General features: G+C 42.7%; 3 protein-coding genes across 3 annotated transcripts; all 3 read left to right on the top strand.

Annotated features, from left to right (window-relative positions):
- Window positions 1-5,884: 5,884 nt before the first annotated feature.
- On the top strand, window positions 5,885-10,202 carry LOC136493855 (glycerol kinase-like). The gene is made up of 4 exons (XM_066489986.1): window positions 5,885-6,314; window positions 7,207-7,428; window positions 7,510-8,476; window positions 9,792-10,202. Exons 1-4 carry the CDS (start codon window positions 6,175-6,177, stop codon window positions 10,032-10,034), a joined length of 1,572 nt encoding a protein of 523 aa, XP_066346083.1. The 5' UTR covers window positions 5,885-6,174; the 3' UTR covers window positions 10,035-10,202.
- An 11,930-nt stretch (window positions 10,203-22,132) lies between these two features.
- Window positions 22,133-22,735, top strand: LOC136492432 (UPF0481 protein At3g47200-like). Its single transcript, XM_066488448.1, has one exon. It carries the CDS (start codon window positions 22,133-22,135, stop codon window positions 22,733-22,735), a length of 603 nt encoding a protein of 200 aa, XP_066344545.1.
- Window positions 22,736-23,550: 815 nt separating this feature from the next.
- Window positions 23,551-26,994, top strand: LOC136493853 (ubiquitin C-terminal hydrolase 22-like). The gene is made up of 3 exons (XM_066489984.1): window positions 23,551-24,449; window positions 25,316-25,440; window positions 25,941-26,994. The coding sequence occupies exons 1-3, from the start codon at window positions 23,650-23,652 to the stop codon at window positions 26,702-26,704; spliced, it is 1,689 nt and encodes a 562-aa protein (XP_066346081.1). The 5' UTR covers window positions 23,551-23,649; the 3' UTR covers window positions 26,705-26,994.
- Window positions 26,995-27,381: the final 387 nt, after the last annotated feature.

The raw sequence follows: 27,381 nt of genomic DNA, 5'->3' as shown, positions 1-27,381 counted from the left end.
TTCAAGTGTTTCAGATGCTTCAGAGGTATGTTGCAAGTGTTTCATATGGAAGTTGCAATATTAGATCGGGATGTTGCACATATTGCAATGGCTATGCATGTATGTTGCAAGAGTTGGTTTAAAATGTTTCATCTGTTTCAGAAGTATGTTGCAAGTGTTTTATCTTGATGTTGTATATACATGCATCTTGCAAGCGTATGTTTCAAGTGTTTTAGGTGCTTCATACGTATGTTACAAGTGTTTCATCTGGATGTTGCATATGTTGGAACGGGTACACGTGTTTTCAAGTTTTTTCTGGTGTTTTACAAGTGTTATGTTGCAAGTGCTTCATCTGGATGTTGCAAAGTAGATCTGGTGTTGCACATGTTTTAATGGGACCCACCTGCCGCATCCGCTCACCTCTGCTACTCGGGCGTCGTCGTGGGTCACTGTGCGGGCGCTTAAGGCCGGTAGACGCACCCGCGACGTGCATCGCGCATCCCAAGGCGGGGCAAGTGATTGGGACCCACATGGCGTTCCCGTGTGCAAGCGCAGCCGCACAGCGGTCAGGCATAGTGTAACGCTCCAGAGTCCAAAGGGCTCAGATCCACTCTACACGATGAGTGAACCACACCTACCACCATTCTATTTACGCTTTTGTCCTCGCTTCACGTAAAAGGATTAACTAGGGGATGGTGTGATGGACTCTATCTGGTGTTGCACATGTTTCAATGAGACCCACCTGCCGTAGCCGCTCGCCTCTACTACTCGGGCGCCGTCGTGGGTCATCGTGCGAGCGCTTGAGGCCGGCAAACGCATCCACAACGCACATCGCACATCCTAAGGTGGGGCATGTGACTGGGACCCACGTGGTGTTCCCGCGTGCAAGCGCAGCCGCACGGCGATCAGGCGTAGTGTAACGCTCCAGAGTCCAAAGGGCTCAGATCCACTTTGCACGATGAGTGAACCAAACCTATCACCATCCTACTTACGTTTTTGTCCTCGCTTCACGTAACGATGAGTGAACTACATCTACCACCATCCTACTTACGCTTTTGTCCTCGCTTTAGGTAAAAGGATTAACCCAGGAATGGTGGGATGGACTCTATCTAGTGTTGCACATGTTTCAATGGGACCCACCTATCGCAGTCGCTAGCCTCTGCTACTCGAGCGTCGCCGTGGGTCACCGTGCGGGCGCTTGAGGCCGACAGACGCATCCGCGACGCACATCGTGCATCCTAAGGTGGGGCAGGTGACTGGGACCCATATGGCGTTCCCGCGTGCAAGCACAGCCGCACAGCGATCAGGCGTAGTGTAACGCTCCAGAGTCCAAAGGGCTCAGATCCACTCTGCACGATGAGTGAACCAAACCTACCACCATCCTACTTACGCTTTCGTCCTCCCTTCACGTAACGATGAGTTACCACACCTACCAGCATCCTACTTACGCTTTCGTCCTCGCTTCACATAAAAGGATTAACCCGGGGATGGTGGAATGGACTCTAGAAGCCTTATATGTTGGTCTATCCCACCTCTAACATTCAAGGTGGGACTAAACTCTACATAATATCCTATTAACATGCACATGTGCCACTATGGGCCAAATTTCAAACTGGGCCGGATGTTACATACAACCCCCTCAAAGGAACCGACGTCCTCGTCGGCCCAACACACCCACAATCAGGCAAACGATGACCAGAAACGTTCTCTCTTAGCACACGCGACCGTGCGTTCAATGCCCGCACATGTGCCATGCCGTGCACCCCACAGGGCCTACACACGCAATGAACCCCATGTCCACACCCCTGACCCGCACGCGTTCGTGGCCGCGAAGGTCGGCTCCGATACCATTTGTAACGCTCCAGAGTCCAAAGGGCTCAGCTCCGATACCATTTGTAATGCTCCAGAGTCCAAAGAGCTCAGATCCACTCTGCACGATGAGTGAACCACACCTACCACCATTCTACTTACGCTTTTGTCCTCACTTCACGTAAAAGGATTAACCCAGGGATAGTGGGATGGACTTTAGAAGCCTTATATGTTGGTCTATCCCACATTTAACATCCAAGGTTGGACTAAACTCTACATAATATCTCATTAACATGCACATGGGCCACTATGGGACAAATTTCAAACTGGGCCGAATGTTACACGTAGCAGAGCGAGCGTGATGGTAGGGCGGGAAACAGCATGGGGTTCACGTCACATGGTGGGGCGCACGAAAACAGGCAACGCGGGCTTTGCTTCTTATGTGCGCAGCACCGTCCAACGCTAGCGCTCTAGAAAGGTTGTCCGGGCGCTAGCAAATTCGTATATTTTGTACAATAAAAGCTTAGCTTGACCACACGACCACATTCATACCATATTCAGGGCTCAGTATATCCACAAAGGCTGAGGTAACACAACAGTAAGTGCCCATATTTTTCATTGGTACATATTTTGATTTTGCAGATTATGATGTGGTAACAAGGCAAACATGTTCTATTTTATTAGGTCATCCATGAAAATATGATAATGATGTACTTCACCTCGGTAATACAACTCTCTTTTATTGGGCCATCCAGAGGCTAAGGTAACACAGCAGCTCTCTTACGCGCAAGGAAAAGAAAATGGCTTTTCTACCCTAAACCCTTGCAGAGAAATTGTACAATCAGCAAGCAAATAGAAAGCGCTAGTTGCTAATAAGAAGAGAGAACTTGATGTAAAATCTGAAACTCACAAAGTAGTTAAATTGAGAGTTTATGTTATGCTCGCCGATTGACATAAAACCTGTAATTTATGGGTGGCTCTTATAAAATCTTTTAAAGATGCAGATTGTCTGGTCAATAACATGCAGTGTTTTCAAAATTTTCCTCAAAATTGTTGTGTGGTGAACACAACCCGTACTCACCAAACTGCATCCGAGCACAAATGTTCTTTGCTTTCCCAATTCTATTCAGCTCTGCTCCTAAAATATTTATTACTAGCATAATGAGATCCAGACAAAGATTGGATGCCACTATGTAGAATTGACAAAAACCAGCCACGCAAAAAATGGACTGCACTGCTAGAGAGGTACTGAATCAGAGCATTCCATATAGGCCCGAGTTCCCCGCAACCCTGTCCTGTGGTTGGATCAGGTCCTCCGGGCTCAGCGCCTGGCGGCCTGGGTCGGCGCCGTCCACCGCTTGGACTCGGGATCAGAAGAGGCAGTGCAGAAGCAGAACAAACGCGCCTCCATTCCATGGGGCATGGGCGGAGACTAGAGACGCTGCATGGGCTGGGCTGGGCCCTTGAGGGAGAGTGGGCTAAACGGGCTGATATATTGGGTGTCTATGGCTGTACAAAAGGAAACCAACCGTGTTGGACGGGCCCTGTCTGCCGACACAAGGAAAAAAAAAGATATTTACCTGTATGGCCCTTCAAATAATGCGTCTTCCTTTCATCATCCGTTTTTTTTTCCGAACTTACTTGTAAGGCCCAAAAACAAAATTCTCTTACATGTGTGGCCTTCCGTCCGTTTCTAGCACTTAAAAAATAAAATGCAGAGTTTAGTTTGTCTTTTTTAGATTTGGAGTAATATTGCGTAAATAAGTTCACACATATAAATGTATCTGATCATGTGTCTTATTATGTATTGTTATATGTGTGACCTTATTTGCGCAATATTACTCCAAATCTAAAAAGACAAACTAAAATCTTTATTTTGTTTTTTTCTGTCAGGGGTAAAATGGTCATTTTACCCTTCTTAACATCATTATGTGCTAAAAACGGACGGAAGGTCATGTAGGTAAGAGAATTTTGTTTTCGGACCTTGCAGGTAAGTTCGAAAAAAAGAGCCATACAAGGAAGACGTATTATTTTAAGGGCCATACAGGTAAATATAAAAAAGAATTGTGCGTGAAAAACTGAAAACAGGCTTATTATTCATCACTGAATTAGTTATGAACTGTATGGGTAGAAACTGCTGCATTTTGATGAGTCACTCTTCTTTCTCGTTCATCATTTGCGCCTATCATGCGTGTTGCTGCCGCAGGGATGCGTTGCAACTTGCAACTGTAAAAAGCTATTTGTAAATACTTGAGACATTGGGCTGTTGGCCTTTACCCAAAGAAAACAAAGTGCATTTCAACCGTCGAAGAAAATGACGTGCCATTGCCTCAGTTTGTTTAGTCCGAGGCGATAAGCTGACTGCAAATCTGAACGCCGGCTCGTTATGGCGCCAGTCTCGGTCTCTCGGCTCTCGGCCTGCACAACAAGGCATTCTAGGCTTCTATAGTCGTCCACCGATGAGTTTGGTGTAGCTGCTCTCACCACCCCAAGTCCCCCAACCACGCGCTGTGCTCATTAGTTCTCTTCATTCATTGGAGATTCCGACGATCCCTTGACTGCGACGGGTTACTGGGTGAAAGCCATGTATTTTGGCCTTTTGGGCGACTACGTACTAATCGTCGTCATAATCTCGCCGGAGTTTGCCGGTAAATTTCCGCTGCCAATCCGGTGCGATTGGCTGCATCGAACAACGTCCGGCAGACAGCAGAGCTAGACGGTAGCAGCCTTATTTTTGTGGGTCTGCATATTTTTAGTCGAGATTATAGAAGAAGTGGTTGAAGAAGATATGGTTTTTTGCCGGTTCCATCTTATCCTACTACGTACCCAACTGTTGTCCCTGACATTCCTTCTGATGATTTGGCTTATAAATAATTTTTCAATTAATAAATAATATTTTTCTTTCATAATAAATTAGTCAGCGATATTTTCAGCTAAGCGAATTGACCGGAGTGTGGACTGGCCACTTGTACTTAAACCAGGACAGGTCGCCGAGTGTGCTGTCAGCCTGTCTCCATCACGAGCTGAGCTAGCCCTGCACTCTTGCAGGATTCGTCGTGTTTCTTGTCTTGTACTACTCGGAGCAAAGTACCAATGCCTCTTCTGCACGTACAAAAACTATACGAGAAAGTTTGAAACGGAAGGTCACGGAGTTTTGGCGTGAGAACCGAGGATCACCGCCGATGCCGACGCCGACGGCTGCAGGTTAACTTGTGGACCAATGAGGTGTGATGTATAAGCGACAGCATTGCTCGGCTGCACTTCCGCAGCAGCTGATTTTAGCTGTGGCTGCTTGATTTCTACAGTAGCTGCTGAGTGGTGTGGCTGCAGCAACCACCAGCAGCAGCGCTGCAGAAGCACAGCCTTTGGAAAAATGACGGTACCATCACCGTCACAATAGGCCTTGTTTAGATTGAGAAAAATTTCAACCCGATGAATAGTAGCACTTTCGTCTTATTTGGTAAATATTGTCCAATCGTGGACCAACTAAGTTCAAAAGATTCATCTCGTGATTTCCAACTAAACTGTGCAATTAGTTTTTTTTTTACCTACATTTAATGCTCCATGCAAGTGGCTAAAAATTGATGTGATGGAGAGAGAGTGAAAAAACTTGGAATTTTGGGGTAATCTAAACAAGGCCATAATTCCGATCCAAACACTACTCCAGCTGCCGGTTGCGGCAAGTAAAGTCCATGGAGACACGGACTATCTCGTGCACCCACCCGTCTCGCTGTCCTGCGATAGCAATCGGCACGGGCTTGAATAGTTGGGCGTCAATGCACATGCTGATGCCGCTGAACTCAAGATGCGATCTCGGTTCGTCTCTATCCAGATAAGATTCGTCAGGACTCGGCAGCCCATTTTCTCTCCCCTCTCCAACAGCAACACACGAACTAATCTGAAGCTTAGCCGCTATTCTTTTCGAGGATAATAATAATCCCCGCGTCATGTGATTGCCCGCAGCACGATTTGTCGCCGTGGACTAACCAATCACAGCCGGCGAGGGATAAAAAAAAATCCCAGCTTTTTTGGCGCGGACGCCAGGAATCCCGTCACGTCCCAGAAGGCAAGGTCCTGGCGCCGAGCCGAGCGCGAGAAGAGCGGAGGCGGAGCGGATAGGCAAGAGCAGAGAGGTGTAGACAGCGCGACGGCCATTGACTTCCCCGCCTACCCTACCCCGTCCCGTCCGTCTCCGTCCCAATCGGATCCACCCGTCGTCGCCTATAAACTCTCGCTCCCTCCGCCTCTCCGGGGCCCGGCTCCCACTCAACTGCCACCGATTTGTTTGACACCGTCTCGGCATCTCCAGTCCTCCCTTTCCCACTTCATTGGTCGCTGCTCCGCTCCCTTCCTCCACGGCCGATCTCTGTGCCGGCGAGAGGGATCATGGCGGGGGAAGGGGAGGAGGTGTACGTGGCGGCCATCGACCAGGGCACCACAAGCACCAGGTTCATCGTCTACGACCGCCACGCTAAGCCCGTCGCCTCGCACCAGCTCGAGTTCAAGCAGCACTACCCGGAGGCAGGGTGAGTGTGTGCAGGTTTCGTGTTCTTCTCGGGCCTGAGATCGGTTGGGTAGCTGGTTTGTTTGCTCTAACTCTAGGATTATGCTGCGGTCAGTGCGAATTCTGGACCGTTGATTGATTTGGAGGGAATTAGGGAGTTGCTAATTTAAAGATGTCAGTTTTTTGTTTGTTCTGACGCTTTGACTTAATTGTGAAAAGGTTCAGTGGAGTAACTGTAAGATCTGTATGAGTTGCCGCTTTGTCCAGTTGTCTTAACTTTGGTGGCTCAATTGGCAAATTAGTGGATTTCTCTACCACTAGGGTCATGTGTTTTTCTGTTACGAATAGAAACTTAGATGATCATCTAAAAGAGTATTATTCTAGGGGAAAACATAGTTACATAGCACCACAAAGTACTGAAAGGGTCACTATGAGGCGTGAACTCTTTCTTTGCTAGACCAATTCGGTGCCTCATCAATTGGCAACTTTTGCTTTGCCTTTTGATTTCCCTTCCCTATGTTCATTAAGGCATGTCTGCCTAATTAACTTGCTTTAAGCATGGTACTGTTATTTCACTAGCTATCATGATGATCTTTCAGGAGCGCTGATCATCTGACTCTGACCTTTGATATATTGTTTGTACCTGTAAATTGCTAGCTTTGTTAGGAATCTCACATATTCTCTTTATTTCATTATTTCCATTTATATGTGCATATGAGGTTAGAAATCTACTATACCTTAGTCATGCTGTTTCATGCTATTTGGCTTGAGTCACTGTAGGGGTAATCTGTTGTGCCGGGCATTTTCTTAGATGAATATGTAGGGGTAATCTGTAGTCCCATCTTTCTGTTTAAAGCAATGACAGTTGTCATGGTCTCTGATTTTGTTCTTTCTATGTTTGTGTGAACTAAAAGGTGGGTTGAGCATGATCCTATGGAGATTATAGAGACTGTTAAGGTGTGTATGAAAGAGGCAGTTGGCAAAGCCAAAGATGGTAAATACAGTGTGGTTGCTGGTTTGAAGGCCATTGGGATCACAAATCAGAGGGAAACCACTGTTATGTGGAATAAATCCACTGGCCGCCCACTGTATAATGCCATTGTGTGGATGGATGCTCGCACAAGCCCTGTTTGCAGGTCGTCTTCTTTTTATCATTCACTCATTTTCTATTAACATTTGACATTGTTAAATCTTCTCATCATGCTTCAACAATATAGGAGACTGGAAAGTGAGCTATCAGGCGGTAGAACCCACTTCGTGGAGACATGTGGGCTGCCAATCAGTACCTATTTCAGTGCTCTGAAATTATTATGGTTGATGGAAAATGTGGATGCTGTCAAGGATGCAGTCAAGACTGGTGACGCCTTATTTGGCACAATTGACACCTGGTTGATTTGGAACCTTACAGGAGGTGTTGCTGGTGGGCAGCATGTCACGGACTGCTCAAATGCATCTCGTACAATGCTTATGAATCTAAAGACACTTGACTGGGATAAGCCAACACTTGATGTGTTAGGAGTTCCTCTTGAGATTTTGCCAACGATTATCAGTAATTCAGAGAAAATTGGTGTGGTCGCCAAAGAGTTCCCCTTTGCAGGCGTCCCCATCTCAGGGTGTCTTGGAGATCAGCATGCTGCTATGCTTGGGCAGCTGTGCCAGAAGGGTGAAGCGAAAAGCACCTATGGAACTGGTGCCTTCATCCTTCTTAACACAGGGGAAGAGCCTACCCAATCCTCCCATGGTCTTCTTAGCACCATTGCTTACAAGCTTGGCCCAACTGCACCCACTAACTATGCTCTTGAAGGGTCCATTGCAATTGCAGGCGCAGCAGTTCAGTGGCTGAGGGACAGCCTTGGAATCATTCAGTCAGCAGCTGAAATTGAAAAGTTGGCTGAAACAGTGCCGGATTCAGGTGGTGTGTACTTTGTGCCAGCATTTAATGGGTTGTTTGCACCATGGTGGAGGGATGATGCAAGGGGGATCTGCATTGGGATCACAAGGTTCACAAATAAGGGGCACATTGCTCGATCAGTGCTTGAGAGTATGTGCTTTCAGGTGAATGATGTTCTCAGCTCCATGCACAAGGATGCTGGAGAGGCAGGAGAAGTAAAGAGTGCAGAAGGAGAGTTTTTGTTGCGTGTTGATGGTGGTGCTACTGTTAATAATCTTCTAATGCAGATCCAGGTAAAGAAAATCACCTCTTCTCTCTACTCGTATACGAGCACTTATCCATATCTTTTAAGAATTGAATTTGTGATCAATTACTACCGTGCTTTCAGTACATGTTATTTTTGCTTCATTTTTTTAAAGACCCGGAACCTGCCGGCTTGTATAAATTAATAAGTAGGAAAGAGATACATGCGCCAGAGACAGATAACTAAAATTCCAATTTAGCAGACTGCTAAGGTGGAGCCCAAAAAAAAAAAAAAACTACTCACGATCTACATCGACAACAAAAGGATATAGGTGTTTTGCACCGGCCCTGGTCCATAAGCGGGCTTCATCTTGTATCTCACTGATAACCTTGTCCACTGACTTTTCTTTCAGTTGGAAGACCCTATCATTCTTTTGTTTCCAAATAATCCAAACGACGAGAATGGCCAATGGCTGTGTTGCTTTGCTTCCATTGGCAGCCATTTCCTGGAACCAATTATGAATCATGTTCAGATATGACTTTTTTTTTTAACTCAAGTGTTCAGATATGACCAGTTGGTCAGGTTCTCACATGAAGTCCAGGATCCTACCCTTTCCCATACCCTTCTTGCAAATGGGCATTCCACAAAAAAAGGTGCAACGGTGTCTCTAAGTTTCTTTCACACATGGGGCAGAAATAGTTATTTGGCCAGCCTTTTTGTTGTAACCGATCTGCTGTCCAAATATGATTTTGTAGAAGTAACCAAGTGAAAAACTTGCAACGTGCCAGCGCCCAAGGCTTCCATGCTTTCAGTTAGTGCTTTTAGCTTGTGGGACATGGACGAAGTCTTAGAATTCTAGATGATAACTCCCCGTGCTTCTCTCTCCTATTAAGATCAACTCAGAACACAGTTTCTTCAATAAAAGGAATGTTCAATCTGGTGTGGCAAATTCTGCATGCTGACAGCAGCAGACTGTCAGATTCAAGTAGTACAAAAATCTTTTTTACGTTGTATGAAGTCCAAACTATGTTTTCATCCTTGAAAATCTGGCTCATCTGCAAATTGATACACACCAGTAATATCACCCAATTAGCAGAACACAAGTGTGGACTATCATGAAAAAAAAATCTAAAAGGAGGTTGCGAACTTCAATGCATCAATTCACCATATCCATGTTTGTCTGCTTAGCGATATGCGTTCTTAACTTCTTGTGTGATCTTACCTGGCACAGATCTTTCTCATTTATTTTCTTTGCAATTGTAAGAAAAACTAAAAGCTGTTGAAGTTTGCATTGGATGACTTTTTTTTTAGATAACGGTTTGCATTGGATGACTGACGATAGCTTGGTTACTTCCTACCTGCAGGCTGATTTATTAGGCAGCCCTGTTGTCAGACCCGCTGACATAGAGACCACAGCCCTTGGAGCTGCATATGCTGCTGGGTTAGCTGCAGGAGTCTGGACTAAGGAGCAGGTATTTGCAGGTTTGCATAAGGAGAACACGACAGCCTTCCGCCCAAAACTGGATGAGGCGCACAGGAAGAAGAGAGCAGATTCGTGGTACAAGGCGGTTTCAAGATCATTCGATTTGGCTGATCTTTCTCTGTAAATGGCACTGCAGCAGCTGGAAAATACTGTAGCAGCTCCTCTTATCGTTGCTGTATCTGTTTTTGGAGCAAGGCTGTTTCAAGCTTAATTATCAGCCAGTCCGCGCTCCTCTTATCGTTGCTGTATCTGTTTTTGGAGCTGCAAATGAATAAATTGGTCTTCGCTGGGAGTCTGGGACTATTCTTAACTACTTGTTATTTATATGTAACATCACGATCTTTACAAAAATGAGTACAGGAACATCCTCAAATTTTCAGCAGGAAGTGTTTTTCCTGGAATATTTATGGCCTCGTTCGCTTCGTTGAAAAAACAAGCCGAAACATTGTTTCGGCTGATTTGTTGGGAGAGAAAAACATGGCTCTGACTGAAAAAACAAGCTGAAAAAGACGGATTATAAGATAAAGCGAAAATGGCCTATGTGTGCTTCCATAGCCGAATGGTTTGCATGAAACATTAGACTGTCCCATCAACATATACAACTGGAGAAGCTCAATTTCCAATCTGCAACTTTGCTCGAGAATTTAAACTGCTGATCGTGTCTGAGTAGTACCCTACTATATTGTACAAATGTTACAGTTAATCGTCGTGCAAATATGTATTTTTTAGTAAGCATTAATAATTGCCTCCGAGAAAAAGAGTAAGAATACATAAGCCTTATACTTTGTGATTATATGAGAAACTGGAGTCAATATTAACAAGAAAGTCTTGGATGAACAAAACAGCAGAAGCGGCATTTGTGAGGTACTAGCAAGGTTGCTCTTCCATTAAAAGCTTTTAGCATATATTGAGAAGGCATAAAAGTTGGGTCGTTGTTCGCACATGCTGCTTCTATTCCGATGTTAGGTACGCTGCACCTTATCCAACTAGATATTGATTCCTCTACTTAAGGATCGATGTCTTACGCGCATGTGCTGTGTCACGACATCAAATCCCTTTTTTGTGAAGGACCATTCAATATTAGACACTACATATACTAACTGATGCATCAATCTTCCTCTTTTCTTTTTGAACGCAATGGCAGGAGCTCTGCCTTTCAATTAAAATAGGAAAAGAGAGTTTATGTACAAGCAAACACACTCCAAATGAGGGTTTAAAGCCCTCAGAAGCAGGAATAAGAGACAAACACACACCCCGAGAGAAACAGCAGCTAAACATAAGTGAATGCTCTCTTCCTTTGCTCTATGTCTTTCTTTATTCTTGCGGCCACTTGCGGCACCGTTTCTATCTCGTTGTTGAAAATTCTCCTGTTTCTCACTTTCCAAATATTACAAAAGATGTAGATTACTACTCCGTTTAGTCGTCTACGTTCTGATATGGATGTGGTCTGCCTGGGGCTGTTGTTGCGGCTGACTGAAATTTTCCCAAGAGAGGATTTGATCCCAAACCGTCTTAGCAAAAGGGCAACATAGACAGGGGTGGAGGCCTGTTTCCAAGGGACCGTTGCACAGCACGCAGTGTTCTTGGTGTGGCCACCCTCTCTTTTGTAGGTTGTGCGCCGTAAGATTTTATCTTGCACCAAAATCCAGACGAAGATCATGCATTTGTTCTCCGCTTGTGCTTTCCAAATGAGTTCAATACGGAACAAGACGATGGAGCCTTTGAATTGTATTCTGTAAGCTGAGCGGGTGGAGTAAGTCCCATCCTAGGTCCATTTTCCTGGTGATGGAGTCCTGAACGCACTGCTACATGTGCACGTCGACAGCTCCATGCACAAGGATGCTGGAGAGGCGGGAGAAGTAAAGAGCGCAGAAGGGGAGTTCTTTGTTGCGTGTTGATGGTGGCACTACTGTTAATAACCTTCTAATGCAGATTCAGGTAAAGAAAATTTTCTCCTTCCAACATGTTTTACAAAAGAAAAATAAAGAAAGTAGTAGTTGATTTTACATGAGCTTCTATTATCACACAAGTATTTATACATACATGTTTTGCTTAGTATGGATGTCTGAAATTCTGAATCAGAGCAAGTAACATTACGAACTAAAGAAATCCACACAGAAAATTTAATATCACCCGAAAATTTCAGTGTTATGTTTTTTTAAATGGTGTTTTTATTGTTGGACCTTTGGCTTGCTCAAAATGGACAAATGCAGGATATTGACTCACAGTGTTACTATCTCCATTTAAAATTTAGATTGAGTATTCAAATCGTGAAAAAATGACCACCTGATTCTCCAAGGTGTGCCTAACATTCAGAACTGTAGTCACAGAGCACTATGCTGTAGAATCTGCCAGTGCAAAATTCTGCACTAGTATCTGTGGAAGGAACTGCATCTAACACTTGTTCAACGTCAGATCTGTACTTCCTCATTTCTGAAAGAAACTTTGGGTTATCACTTGCATGGTCTTTCTGAAAGCAGCTTGCAGATAGAGAAAACTAGACATGAGGTCCTTTTTTTCTCTTTTATTTTAATGTGCGTTTGCCATTATAGATGGCCGAACCATCTATATTTGCCATTAAGTGCAGCAATCTAGAGCGTGTTTGGTACCCTTGCTGGTTCCTGTTTTGCCTTGCTTGGCAAGGCTACCGTTTAGTAGCGACAGAAAAACTGACTCTGTCCAGCAATGAGCAATCTGACTTGACTCGGCAAGGATCTCCTTGCTCGCGTGGGTGAGCCGAATGGGCTCTCTCTATTTCTTTTCCGAGCTGATCTTTCTAACAAATGCAATAAGTATCTTCAAGTTTTCATCTGAGCACTAACAAGGTGTTGTATGCACCCACCTGCAGGCTGATTTGTTGGGTAGCCCTGTTTTCAGGCCAGCTGACATAGAGACGACAGCCCTTGAAGCTGCGTACAGTATGCAGCTGTGTTAGCCGCTGTGTGGACAAAGGAGCAGGTGTTTGCAGGTTTGCACTAGGAGAACACGACCGTCTTCCGCCCGAAACTGGATGAGGCCCACAGTTCATGGTACAAGGCGGTTTCTAGATCATTCGATTTAGCTGACCTCTCTCTTTAATTTTTTTTTTCCCCGAAAGATCACCTCTCTCTTTAATTGGAGTATTGCATGTGGTTGGGTGTTGTATTTCCACGAATAACTTTGCATTTGCTGCTGGCCTTCGTGAAGATTATCCATTCTCCTTTTATGTTAAATGGCTCAATCAGAGTATATCTGTCTGTACAAAACTGAGTATATAAATACAGCAGTAACTGATTGTACATTGTGCAATACTCTGATATACTCTTCTCCCGATCTGTTTTTCTAGGACACGGTACGGATTCCTGATTTCCTGTATTATGGAATGTCCGTTACACCATTTTTTCCCTGTTCTCTCTCATGTCCGTCTTCTCCCTCCAGTCCCTGCTCGAACAGCGCTCTCTGCCTTTGCTCCGGTGGCGTCCGGACAATACTGTACGACAAGACCCTAATGGAGCGTGGATCCGGACGCCGATAGAACCAAGAATGTGGAGCCCGTCTTGCCCATGGCTGGCCACCATCGGCCCTTGCCCGTGGCCAAGCTAGGTAGGCGTGTGGAGGATACGAGGGAGCATGCTGTCACTTGGTCCTGGCGACGGTGCTGCTTCTACTACTCGGAGACACTTTGGTTGTTGTTGATGTTGGTTCTCGGACTGCAGCAGTGCAAGAGAGAGAGTGAAGATGGCAGTACGAGAGGGAGTAGGGAAGGAGATGAGAAAGCGGCCGACATGTGAATCTCACATGTAAGGTGCACGGTTAGCAGCCACGCAGACAACTATTAGCGAACAATGGTAATTTGGACCTAACGTGGCTCAATTAACAAGTTTGACGACATATATCTACAATTTTGGAAGTTAGGGATCTATAGAACATCACCCTGTAAGTTTAGTTATATTGTTTATTAGTCCATCTAGTAAATTTGGGGATCTAGATATGTGATTCTGGAAGTTTAGTACCTAAATTGCACCGTCATGCAAGTTTAGGTGCTGGATCTAGCATGTCAAACCCATGTATCACTGAGTAAGCAATGCCACGTTGGCATATGTAGCGGCTCGAAACCTGTTTGCACTGGTACTCATTGGCGAATCTAGGATTTTAACTTTAGGTATGCCATGAAAAAAATTCATATACAATTCGGTAAATTCATTTTAACAATTCAGTAACAATTGTAAATTTTACAACGTGATTTGGTATACATGCACTAAGTAACATGATAAGGCTTAAATTCAAGGATTAAGTTGAAACCATCTACTAAATACAATATAAATAGTTCAAAAGTCATACCAATAGTTTAAATATAGGCATAAAAGAGTACCAGAGGCTTACAATGCTATTTTTAGACTGTTTTATTCGACGTTTTCCAAGGAATATGAATGTCTTACTATATCTTCTTCATCAGTCAGATCAACCACTGGTCTTCCACCACTAGTTCAACCTGATCAGGTGGAGGATTAGAAGGTTCAACTCGCCATGAATGTTACCAAATAGCTATGAATGTAGAAAATAATTTTATAAAAAAGACGAATAGCAAAGATTAAAATTTATCTAACCAAAATAGCGAATGAAGACGATAAGTCCTGACTGGCGCAACCGTATATTCTGTAGACAGGGCGTGGGAATTAGACGGCGATCCTCTGATCCAGCATTCAGAGCATGGCGGAGGGCGGCAGGGCACCAGGGGCCGCGGCCAGCCGGGGCGTCACAGACTCACCTATCAGGCGGCGACGCACGTGTTTCTCCGTGGCTCCACGTCTGGCTCCACGTCTGATCGATATTAGATTAGGAAATTTGAAGGGTCGTATACGGAGTTCCCTTGTCACATGGGCCACGTCAGTGCATCATTTGGGCCTCCCGTCGTCACGTGATGGTGTCCACGTTTTCTTTTTAACAAATACAGCGTGTATACAATATAATAGTATATATACTACTGCTAACCGAGTTTGCAGCCGGCATACCCTGTGGCTACGCCACTGCTAGTACTTCTTGAGCCCATGACAAGTTTAGAGACAAAAAAAAAAACTGAGATCTGAATGACACCGTCTCTCAATTTTAGGTACCACACATATTCAGAGGATCTGTCAGTATGTGCAACAACGCTATGCAACATCTACCAAGAGCGAATCTAGGATAGAAAACCATTAAGGTCTTCTCTGAAAACGGTGTAGCTATTAGGAACTAATTAGCACGGTATACACAGTAATGTTCTATTAGAATTTCAAAAATTTATCAAGGTTGGTGGACCCCGATGGCAAATGTCGTTGCCAATGGACGAGCACGTATTACAGCAAATATTTTATAATGCATCTCCTATATGTTATTTTAGTATGGTCTTAAAATCAATTTAGAATACAAGAGAGCACTAATGTAGCAGATTACCTAAAATTTGTCTCCTATATTCCTTTAGAGATACAGAGGAGGGGTTGTCTCCTTTATTTAAGAGAACTAATGCTTGTTTTAAGAGATTTCATAAAAATTATAAGTATAGAAGATGAAATAGGAGATCTGCTCTCACTCCGTTCTTTCAAGATTTATTGTTTTAACTATGTATTTAGACATAATGTACATATAAATGCATAATAAAAACTATTCTATCTTTTCAAATTATAAGATATTTTGTTTTTTTCTAGGTATATTATTTTTACTACGTATCTAGACATAGTATATATTTAAATACATAATTTTTGTTACATATCTAGAAAAATAAAAAACGTCTTATAATTTAGAATAAAGTATCTATCTATCTAGAAAAGTCATCATGTTTTATAATTTGGAATGGGAGGGAATATTTTTTATACAGAAGGTTGGACGGAGGGGGTACTTTTTATGTATAGAAGATTAATAGGATATTAAGTGGAGAGGGATGGGTGTGTCTCCAAACCTTGAGCAATACTCCGCTCCGGCGACGAAGACTCCGTCCTTCTTATCCCTGAACCACCTGAAAATCGCACCGCGGATCTGCAATTCCGCCGCAAGAGGAAACGAAGGAACAGGTGGTCTCTAGTCAGGCTGATTTGCACCGTCTCCGACTCAACCCTGCAGCGATTCACCGTTGCCAGAATCGCAGTAGTCCTGGCAAGTTCACGACCCTTTGTTTTAAAATCTTCGAACTTTTCGACAGTTTTCCATAGTTCAGTGTGATCATTAGAAAGATCGCATGTCATTCAGTGTCTGTGGTACGGGGATCTAATACCCCTGACCCTCTTTCGTTTCAAATCAGATCAGAGAGAGTAAAATGTAATTCAAACAACAGGGCTTCTGCGGAAGAGGAATCATGCCTTGTTTGTCTTTTTTTGTAACTGCCATCTTACAGCAGCTTGAAAATGTAGTACCCATAGGAGTTGGAACAGGAACAAATTTAGGAGAATTGAAAATGTAGTACCCATAGGAGTTGGAACAGGAACAAATTTAGGAGAACTGCATATGGATTTTCAAGGATTAGGAAAATCTGTGTCCTCATGAATCATATATTGGTACATAGATGGGAGGGCATACAGTAGGCTTGTTTTTCCCCCTGTTACAGTGCTGTTGCTGTGGCCATCTTTGGCCTTTTCTCGTACCTGTTATTTTAAAAAAAAAAAGTAATCAGGAATTCAGGATTGGTCATCCCACAAAAAAAGAAGCAACGAATGACCAAATTAGGAACTCTGCAATACTGCAAACATCCTTTTGCATGATTCTAAAATGAATAGAGTATTTGATATGAGCATAGATTTCTTCCCTTCTTGAAACAAAATGAATGGCCTTTTGAATTTTAGCAAGATGAAAGCACTACAAGCCACAGGCAAGTAATATCATGGATTCATGCCAAAAAAAGAAAAAAGACAAAAAATCAGCAGAAGTTTATTTTGTTTCTAAATGTATATTGCCATCAGTGGCTACTAGGCTTCTTCTTTTTACTTCATTTTTCAAGAGGAAAGTTTGATCCTGGCAACATGGTTTTTGTTTGAACTTTGAACTTCATCTTCTGTTATGCTTTTTCTTGGATATATTTGTATTAGTATAGCTATCTAGCTTTAAATGTTACATGGGAACTACAAATTGGTGTTTTACAAACCTCTAAAGTCAGTGCAGAAATATCCTTATATTCCTTTCTGTAAATATTTACACAATCTTGCCTATCTTGATGTAGAAAACTGTGGTTGATTTTTATTTTGGAAGATTGGATTGGTAGAAATGGCTACAATTAAAAGCAATCAAGCTGATTCAATAGACACGAATAAGATGATCAGTTATATGAACAGGGAAATAAATCTCTACTGGTCTGCATTTGAGTCTAATGATGGAAACAATTTACGCTCGATCCACAAAGTGCCCCAACATTTACTTCAGGTCGATCAGAATTCTTATGAGCCAATAATTCTGTCAATTGGTCCTTATCGCCATGGAGCTCAGAACGTGATAGCAATGGAGAGAGAAAAGTGGAAGTGTTTAGACTTCATTCTGAAATTGAATTGTGAATTAAGCTTGCAGGATTATATAAGAGCAATATATAAAATAGAGAAACAAGCAAGGTTTTATTATTCCCAGGATATATCAATGAACAAAAGGAAGTTTGTACAGATGCTATTGCTTGATTCATGTTTCATCTTAGTAAAAGTTGACGGTACTGTTGGTGCACCAATTCCATTAGAAGAGGCCGATACAAATGGAGAAGAATGCCACAATTCTGGTCAAGCAGTTGAGAGCAACTCTGTGCAAATCCATGCAACTGACACGTCAGTGCATGAAATTGAATTAACCAATTTACGTGACAATGAACCTGAACCTCAAAGTAATAGAGCTTATGGTTATGATTGCAGTAGTTCTGGAGAATGGTATGCTAATTTTGTTTGGCATGATTTATTCTTGCTGGAAAATCAAATTCCCTTCTTCATTATTGAGACAGTATACAATATAGCCTTGAGCAAATGCAGGGTCAGGGCGCCACTTAGAGAAAAAAATTGTTGATTGTGTAGAAGATATTTTACGGCAGTTTCCAAAAGGCACCGGAGAATCTAACAGACCAAAAGATTTTCATCATTTGCTTCACTTATGTCATATGTACCTGAAGCCCACTCATAAGTTTGTTGAAATCAATCAACCCCAGTTGAAGATTAGCTTCTTTAACCATCTTGTTCATTTAGGACAGAGGTACTTCAATCTTGGTCCCAAAAAAGAGGAAAATGAGCAGCAGCAGTTGCTTACACATTCAATAAATTGCTTCCAAGACAAGCAGTTACCAAATTATTGCCGTCAGGCTGTACAATACCATGAAACAGGAGTTCAACTGAAGACAAGGGAGTACAGTTTCAATGACAGGCATTCACTCTTGGACATAACATTCAGCAGGAGTTCTAGAAGTCCCACGTTTTGTTATTGATGAAAATACAGAATCTCTGTTTAAGAATTTGATTGCATTAGAGCAAACTGATCCCCGATTTGGAAATGACATCACAGCTTATATCGCTTTTATGTCTCAGTTTGTAAGCACTTCTGAAGATGTAGTACTACTTGCCCGGAGAGGTATAATTGTTCATATGCTGGATAGCGATGATGAAGTGTCAGCTATGTTCACCAGACTTGGCACAAATATATTCTTCGACTTTGGAACTGATAGCTACCATTACTTGAAAATTTTGTGCCATACATTGGAGGAGTATTACCAGAGCAGGCTGAATAGATGGATGGCTTGGCTCTGGCGTAATCACTTCAGCAATCCTTGGTTAGCATTAGGTGTGTTCGCTGCAATAGTCGTCCTAGTGTGTACAATTGTCCAGACAATATTCACTGTTCTAGCTTACAGGCAACCTCGTTAATGGTTATCATTTTATCATCTTTGGAGTGAACACCTCAACACCATCTTCTCGTCAGAGTTTTTCTCTATCCCCCTCTGATATTCATAATTGTTATGATGTCGAATGGCTCGGTGAGAATAGTACATTTTCATGTTTTTAAATAGAATGTATTCCTCGTATGCATGTAAACATGTAACGGTACATTGAAAAAAAAAATCTCTGTCTGATTGTCTTTGTAATGTCTACGACTATGAGCTAAATATACAATTCACTATGTCCATGTAGAATTGTAGATTCCTGGTGAGATTAAAGACATCTATTCCACTTCGAAGACCAGAATGTTCATGATTTTGAAATTTTTTGAATACACAAGTTATTTGGTGTTATATTAAAATGATTGTAAGATCAATTATATACCTGTTATTAAGAATATGACTAATGAAGTTTTTGGATTTAATATGCGATAATTGACAAATTCATTCATTTGAATGAGAAAAGAAAATACCCAATCCGACCATCTATGCAACTTGAATTGCAATATACTGTGACATTGTACCATATCTGTCATGGATTTTTACAATTACGAGTGATTGCTATTAGTATTAGTGAATTACAATATGGCATCGTAACATCTCTGAAACACCGATGGCTCTTCTTTTATAAAAACGAAAAAGTTATAACTTTATGAGTGAACAGATATTTGGGCTACTTCAATGCTTAACGTTGTCAGTTCTATCATGCACCTTAGGTACATCCTAGTAGATACTAGTGGCCACGCACGTGTTTATGGTTGTGGCAGGCAACGCCCTATTATATTATAGTATAAGAAGAATTTTAACATTGTTGAATACATAAAGTAAGATATGGTTTTAAAATTATTTTTATTAATGAGACGTCGACATGATAGGGTTTTTTTTTTTGAAAATATCTATTCTTTTTTTGGGAAAATTTAAAATATCTATTCATTTTAGAGAGTTTGTATGCAGTCAACAAGAAAGTAAATTAAATAAACTAATATTGAGAAATGTTGTAACTTGTATCTAATACATTTACATGGTATGATATATAGTTTATATGCATCAATTTCTCTCTCTCTCTCTCTTTCCCTCTATATATCTCTCCCTCTCACTCAATATCTCATCACCTCTTTCTCTCTTCGCTACTCTCCCTATTTCTCCTTGTCTTTCTCACTCTTAAACTCAACTTTATGTTATACAGTTGTCTGTACATGCGGCACACGCTGTTAGATGACAATATGGCGGTCTTACTGAAATGCTACACCCAGATTTTTTTAAAAAAATAAATAATTTAAGAAATGTATAAGAGTATAAGACTCAAAGTTGGGTCGTCCATGATGACCATGTAAATCACTACAGAAGAATCTGTTTGTCTAAACAAACAAAATTATAAACACCTAATTCCAAGAGAAATAGAGAACACAAAGCTCAAATAAATCCATTCAATTTATTCTTTTATATATAATCCACTTCATCATCAAGTTTCAGTCATCAGGCAACAACCGTGTTCGAATTCTCATGAGAGGTAAGCTTCTATGTCAATATGAAGAAAATGAGAAAGATCACTCCACATAAATCACTCGGCCACTCATCTACTCAATCACTCACATGTGGCATGCATCGTGTCTATTGAAATAGTTTTCTTCATAATTAAGAAATATATCAATATTTTTTCTAAAATTATATTCCTATATAGTATATGAATAATCTTGGTTAGGATCATAATCCATAGTATTTCATTTCTGATTTCATGCTTATGTCAGAAATTCTTCAATTAGGTGTCAATAAAGGAAATAAAAGATGAAAGGAATATACAAGGAAACAACAATCAATCAACATAGAAAATGAGGGAATCATGTAGAAAAGAAATTAATAAGCAATTAAGTATACTATTTTTTTTGCATTATCTTGAATAAGCAATTAAGTATATCATATCACAGTCAGGATCACAATCACAACTGTCCTTGCCCTTCCGTTATGAGCAAACAAAAGTACTCCATCTGTTCTAAAATATAAGGGACCCAAGTTAGTTCTAAGTCAAACTATAAAAAGTTTGACCAAATTTATAAAGAAAAGTATTAATATCAATTACATCAAATATGTAAATTATAAATATATTTCATAAGGTATCCACTGATGCTAATTTGATGTCATAACTATTATTCTTCTTTTCTATAATTTTGGTCAAATTGAAGATTGAACACAGTTTGACTTAGGGCAAATTTGGATCCCTTATATTTGCCTCAACAGGTAAGAATGTCTCGAGTTCAGGAAACAGAAGTTAAGAAAGTGAACATTAGTGAACTGGTCAGCTCCATGACTCAAGAACTCGATTATTATTGGTCAGCTGACATTGATCATGGAACAGAAGCATGCGTAATCTACAAGATCCAGCAACATATACGCGATTCTGATAGATTCTCATATGAGCCTTGCATTGTATCTGTTGGTCCATATCATTATGGATCTGCAAGTTTGCAAGATATGCAAAAAGTAAAATGGGGTTATCTGGATGTAATCATCAGGCTAAACTGCCAGAGGAATTTGCTTGATTACCTAACTACAGTAGGGGCACTCGCGAAACAGGCAAGAAATTGTTATCCCGAAGACATCAAGATGGATTGTGAGACCTTTCTGCAGATGCTCTTGCTTGATGGGTGCTTCATTTTGTGTTCTCTTGGAGCTGTAGCAAGACTTGTGGATAATAGACTAGAATGTCAAGAATCTACGAATCCTCAGGAAACAGTAGCTACTGAAGGGGAACATCCGGAACATGTGAAGACTGAGGATACCACAACAGCAAATGATGTGTCCTGTGAAGAATGGGCCGATAGAGAAGAGAACTCTGGTGATTCACAATCTCATTATCAAACTGGGAGTTGGTTTATTAGATATGTCAATCACGACCTATTAGTGCTAGAAAATCAGATTCCCTTTTTCATCGTGGAAAAAATATTTGAGCTTGTCACAGGTAACTGTGCTTCACCGCCATGTTTGACAGATGAACTTGCTCGGTATGTTGAATCTGCTTTGCCCTGGTATCCAAAAGCAATTATGGATTCGGACCGACCAAAACATTTTCACCATTTGCTTCACTTGTGTCATATTTACTTCCAACCGAGTAGGAGGCCGGAGGAATACCACAATTCTAAGTTGGGACCCACTACAGCCCCGTTCGCTTGGAGGAATTTGGAGAAATCTGGATGAATAGAGAGGAATTTGTGCGAGGAAATCAGCCACAAACAGTAACTTTCAGCCGTGAACAGTGAAGTTCCGGCTGGTTTTTGCACCATCCGAACGGGCCCTACATTAGCAGATTTCTCAGTTTTGGACGGAAGTATTTCAGAATCAGCTCTAATCTAGAAAATAGTAATCACGATTCATCTCAGGACGAAATGGATCTGCTTCAATATGGAAATCAACTTAATCGCTGGAAACGAGCTGCACAATATCTAGAAGCTGGAATCAGATTTAAGAGACGGGAATATGATAAATTCGACCCTCATTCTCTGCTGGACATTGGATTTTCCAATGGTGAAATGGAGATCCCATGCCTTGTTATTGATGAACATGCAGGAAGTATTTTCAGGAACCTCATTGCATTTGAACAAACCTGTCCTCAGTTTGGGGATAACTTCACTGCTTATATTGTTTTCTTGTCTCAGCTTATAAGTATGCCAGAAGATGTTGCACTGCTTGCTCAAAGAAAAATCATTGTGCACCACCTTGATACTGACGATAAATTGTCTGATCTCCTCACTTTGCTCAGTAGAGATGTGGTCTTCGATTTCAGTGGTAACTATTATTTGAAATCTCTGTGCCAGACTATGGAAGATCACTATCAGAGCCGCATCAACAGGTGGATGGCATGGCTGTGGCTGAATCACTTCAGCAACCCATGCTTGGCTGCAGGTGCAGTTGCGACAGTCATCGTCCTCGTCTGCACAATTGTGCAAACCGTTTATGGTATTCTGGCGTATGTTAATCCGCCAGAGTAGATATAGCAGCAGCAGAAATCTGTACAAATTTCAGGCCCTGATGAAGACAGTTAGACAGGAGTAAATAGGAGGAGCAATGCACTCGTTCAGTTACTGTAAGTTTTGTAGCAGTTGATGCGATGAGTACGCTGCTTACTGTAAATAAGTTCTTTTTGTTAAGGGTAAATAAGTTGTTTGTAAGAACTGAATGAGAATGACGCAACTATGATTCATCTGTAATGCAGTAGAGTTAATCATCTTCATAAAGGTGTTCCTTTAGACTGAATTCCTGGAAGATTTCGAGTGCGATTATAGGAAGTTCAAATGTTTGTGACAAAATGCGTAGATGGTCCACGTAATCTTTACTCCCTCTTGTCCCAAAATAAGAGCCATTTTGGGATGCGTATATGTCAAACTTTCTTAAATCTGACTCGGTTGGTAGAAAATATGTGTAACATTTATATCTTAAAGTAAAAATATATTCAACGATCTATCTAATAATAATAATTATGTAATATATAGAAGTGTTTGACTTTTTGGAAGATGAGAATAATATCTATTTTAGGACGGAGCGAGTACATTTTTAGCTGCCCCAACTCCCAAGTGTCAACTTCATTGTGGAATGCGAGTTAAATTTTTGCTATGGTTTGCAAGTTTGCAAAGCTGAGGAGAGCCTGATCGCCCGTTCAGATCGTGATCCTGCAGTGCACCACTGTTCCTGAACCGCATCTTCAGAGTTCCAACCCACAGAGTGAGACTCCATGGCCCATAAACCGTCCTCTCCACGACCGCCACCATCATCCCGTCCACCGCCTCGCCCCCCCACCTCCCTCCTCCACCACGTCCCCGCACCGCATCACCTGCTGTCACGCTCCGGCCCGCACCCCGCGGCAGCCGCCGCTGTCCCCACCAACCCGCCCCCTTTCCCATCCCCGATGTCCACCCCGTCGGCACCACCGCCCTGCCCGCACCTCGCCGCGCACCGCCTGTCCTCGCGCCCGCTGCGCTTCCTCCGCCGCTGCCTGCGCGTGCGCCCGCTCGGCCGCCCCGAGATCCGGCGGGACCCGCGCGAGCTGCCGCGCTGCTCGCCCTGCGCCGCCGCGGCCCCGTCCCCGACCTCCCGCCTCTACGCCTGCCTCTCCTGCGCCGCCGTCTTCTGCCCCTCCCACGCCGCCTCGCACGCCTCCGCCTCTGCGGGGCCCGGCCACCAGATCGCCGTCGACGTTGACCGCGCCGAGCTCTTCTGCGCCGCCTGCGGGGACCAGGTCTACGATCCCGACTTCGACCACGCCGTCTTCCTCGCCCAGTCCTCCTCGCTCCTCCCCTCAACCTCCGCCTCCCCGTCCCCGTCCGCGGCGCTCCGCAAGCGCCGGCGCGTGGATTACCGCGCGTGGGCGCCAGATCCGGCCGAGTTCGCGCTCATGAGCTCCGCGGACCCCACCACATCCGCCTCCGCCGCCGCGCCGGCGGGGCTGCGGGGGCTCAACAACCTCGGCAACACCTGCTTCATGAACTCCGTGCTCCAGGCGCTCCTCCACGCGCCCCCGCTCCGGAACTACTTCCTCGGCGATCGCCACAACCGGTTCCTCTGCCCGCGCCGCACGCCCGTCAGGCACCGCGCCACGGACGCCGACGCCGCCAGGGTCGCTTGCCTCGCGTGTGACCTCGACGAGATCTACTCCGCGGCCTTCTCTGGGGAGCGCATGCCGTACAGCCCCGCCAAGTTTCTATATAGGTCTGGACTCTGGATCTCGCGCGCTAATCGCAATGGTTGATGCCATTTCGGGTTTATAGCAGCATGCTGCCTTCCTTTCTGTTGGATCCATTGCGTATTGGGAAAGCGAAGTTAATATTTTGGTAGCTAAAATGGGTTCTTGATGAGTTGTAACGTGGGGAAGGGAATCTTGCCTGAGATGTTGGGTTGTATTTCTGGCTTGCGAAGATAAATTACAGTGTTATTTGGATTATATGCCTTGTATTTCAACTAGACAATGATCGTGCAGGATTGCAAATGGAGCTACTTAATACAAAATGGAATGAGGAGAGAATGTGCAACTAAAGAGGGAGGCATTTTTAGCATTAATATATGTTATATCTCAATTCATGGCAATTGATTGATGACATGGCATGGCATTTTTAGCATTATATGTTATTGTAATGCTAGTAGAAAAGGGGGAACAGTTACACGTCTCAATACATGACAATTGGTTGGTGACATGGCATCCTATCCTATATCAAATATATAACCTTAAGCTCTCAAGTTAACCTTACTGGGCCTAACTGCTTAAGTCATCTGGCAGGCTTAGCAGTCATTAAACTGTCTAAAAATATTTTAAGTGATAAAATGCATGAAAATCTGCAAATTCAATGCAGGTAACAGTTGGCCAGGTCAGTTTTTAGGTATTCTGGGGCGCTTGATCTATGTTGCATGGGTTTTATTACAGTTCCCATGTTTCAGGATATCTGGATCATATGAATTCCATGCTTTAGTCTTTTATATGAGACTGAGCATAGGAAACATTATGACATCTATTTATTCTACCTCCTGAATAGAAGTATTTAAATTTCTTCTGATTATTGAGTATCATTGTGATTTCTTAGTTGGTGGCAGCATGCATCAAACCTCGCAAGCTACGAGCAACAGGATGCTCATGAATTCTTTATTTCCATCCTTGACCATATCCATGAAAATATAAAGGATGATCAACAAAAGTCACATGCCCAAGGTACGCTTCTCTTTTGCTACTTTCAGGATAAAAGACCTTTGCATATGTTGCCAACTGAAATCTGTATCAAGTGGCTACATATGATGTTTTGTTTCTATATTGCAAGTTAGTTTGTCAAAATCAAGGTCAGATCATTTATCTTATATAGTGGTGGATCTAATAATAGGAGTAACAAGAGCACACTTTCAAACTTCTGTGTGAGACGAGCACAGCTAGATCCATGTGTTAGAATAGCAAATCTCTAAACTTGTGAGTACTAGTTACTTTTTTTTACTGTTGGTTCCACATCTCTTTGAAGGATAACCTGGCTTTTTCACCAAAATTGGCAAGTAGGAAAGGATAGTTTTCCAGTATTATTAGGTGATCAAATCAGCCCATTTTTTGGGGGGGATAAAGTAGAGTTAACTTTTTCATTTGATTTGTTGGAACATGGTTTGTCTTGAGTAAAAATAATCACAGATAATGTCAAATCCTAACACTGTCATTTGTTCTCATAATAGGCCATGGGGACTGTTGCATCGCCCACAGAGTGTTTTCTGGTATCCTGAGGTCAGATGTCACATGCACAAGCTGTGGGTTCACATCCACAACTTTTGAGCCCTGTATGGACATTTCCTTGGACATGGATACTGGAGATAACAGTTCTTTTGGTGTTGCAAACACAAAGCCGCATGTGCGCAATGGGGAACGGGGCTTGGCTGGCGTGAATTCCAAGGTATCAACACTAATGAGGTGTTTGGAGCGGTTTACAAGGTCAGAGAGACTTGATGCTGAGCAAAAGTTCTTCTGTGAACACTGCAACGAGAGGCAAGAGTCCCTGAAGCAAATGTCCATTCGCAGGCTTCCATTAGTTTCCTGCTTTCACATAAAGAGATTTGAGCATTCATCAGTCAAAAAGGTGTCAAGGAAAGTTGATCACTGTTTGCAGTTTCCCTTTTCCCTTGACATGGCACCTTACTTGTCATCATCTATTCTCAGAAGTAGATATGGTAACCGCATATTTCCTGCAGAAGCTAGTGATGCAGATGCAGTTTCAGAATTGTCATCAGAATTCGAAATATTTGCAGTGATCACACATAGTGGTAAGCTAGAAGCTGGCCATTATGTGACATATCTGAGGTTAAACAATCATTGGTACAAATGTGATGATGCCTGGGTAACCAGAGTTGAGGAGCATACTGTCAGGACTTCTCAGGCATACATGCTCTTCTATGTGCAGAAGACGCTTTACTACAAAGCTTGTGAAAGAGCAGCCACAGTCTGATCTGAAGCAAACATTGATGGCACTACTCCCGACCACCAGAAAAAAAGGTGGCCACCGAATCAGATACACATGTAGTTTATCAATCAAGAGGAAAAGTGTGTGCCATATGCACAGCACAGCCATGGCCTGGCAAAGTTTTTCATTCTCCACTGACCTATAGTTCCAATAAGAGGGAAACTTTTTCGGCAATTTTTCTTTACAGACAGCTGCCCAAGCGAAGATGCTCGAATTTATGCATTGAGTTATTGTACTATCATGGCTAATAGATTTCTTGTGGCGATTTCCTTAAACCTCAAGTGCTTCATTATTTGAAACCAGTGGTGGTGACTGGTGAGGATGCTCTAACCAGTTGCGCTGGTGTTTAATATTGGATTGAGCAAGGAGAGGAGTATAAAATGTGGAAAGAAAACAAAAAGGGAACCGATTTTTTATGTGTTCCTTTCAGCAATTGCATTCTTGCTCTACTAAATGTAGAGTTTTTCCTGCTGATACCGATCGTTGTGTATTGCTCCCTTGCTTCTTCTTCTTTTTTTTTTTTTTTTTTTTTTTTTTTGCTTGGTCTTGGTCTTAATGGATGAGCTGAAATCTATAGGAGTTGTCGTAGTGTCGTCAACCAATCTTGCCTTATGTGGAAGTTAAAAAATGTAAGGCAAGTACAGTGCTGAGATGAGCAGGAG

The sequence above is a fragment of the Miscanthus floridulus genome, chromosome 11, assembly GCF_019320115.1.
Source record: "Miscanthus floridulus cultivar M001 chromosome 11, ASM1932011v1, whole genome shotgun sequence".
Classification (NCBI taxonomy): Eukaryota; Viridiplantae; Streptophyta; class Magnoliopsida; order Poales; family Poaceae; genus Miscanthus; species Miscanthus floridulus.
Note: the sequence above shows the minus strand (reverse complement) of the source record. Positions and strands in the feature narration are given on the sequence as shown.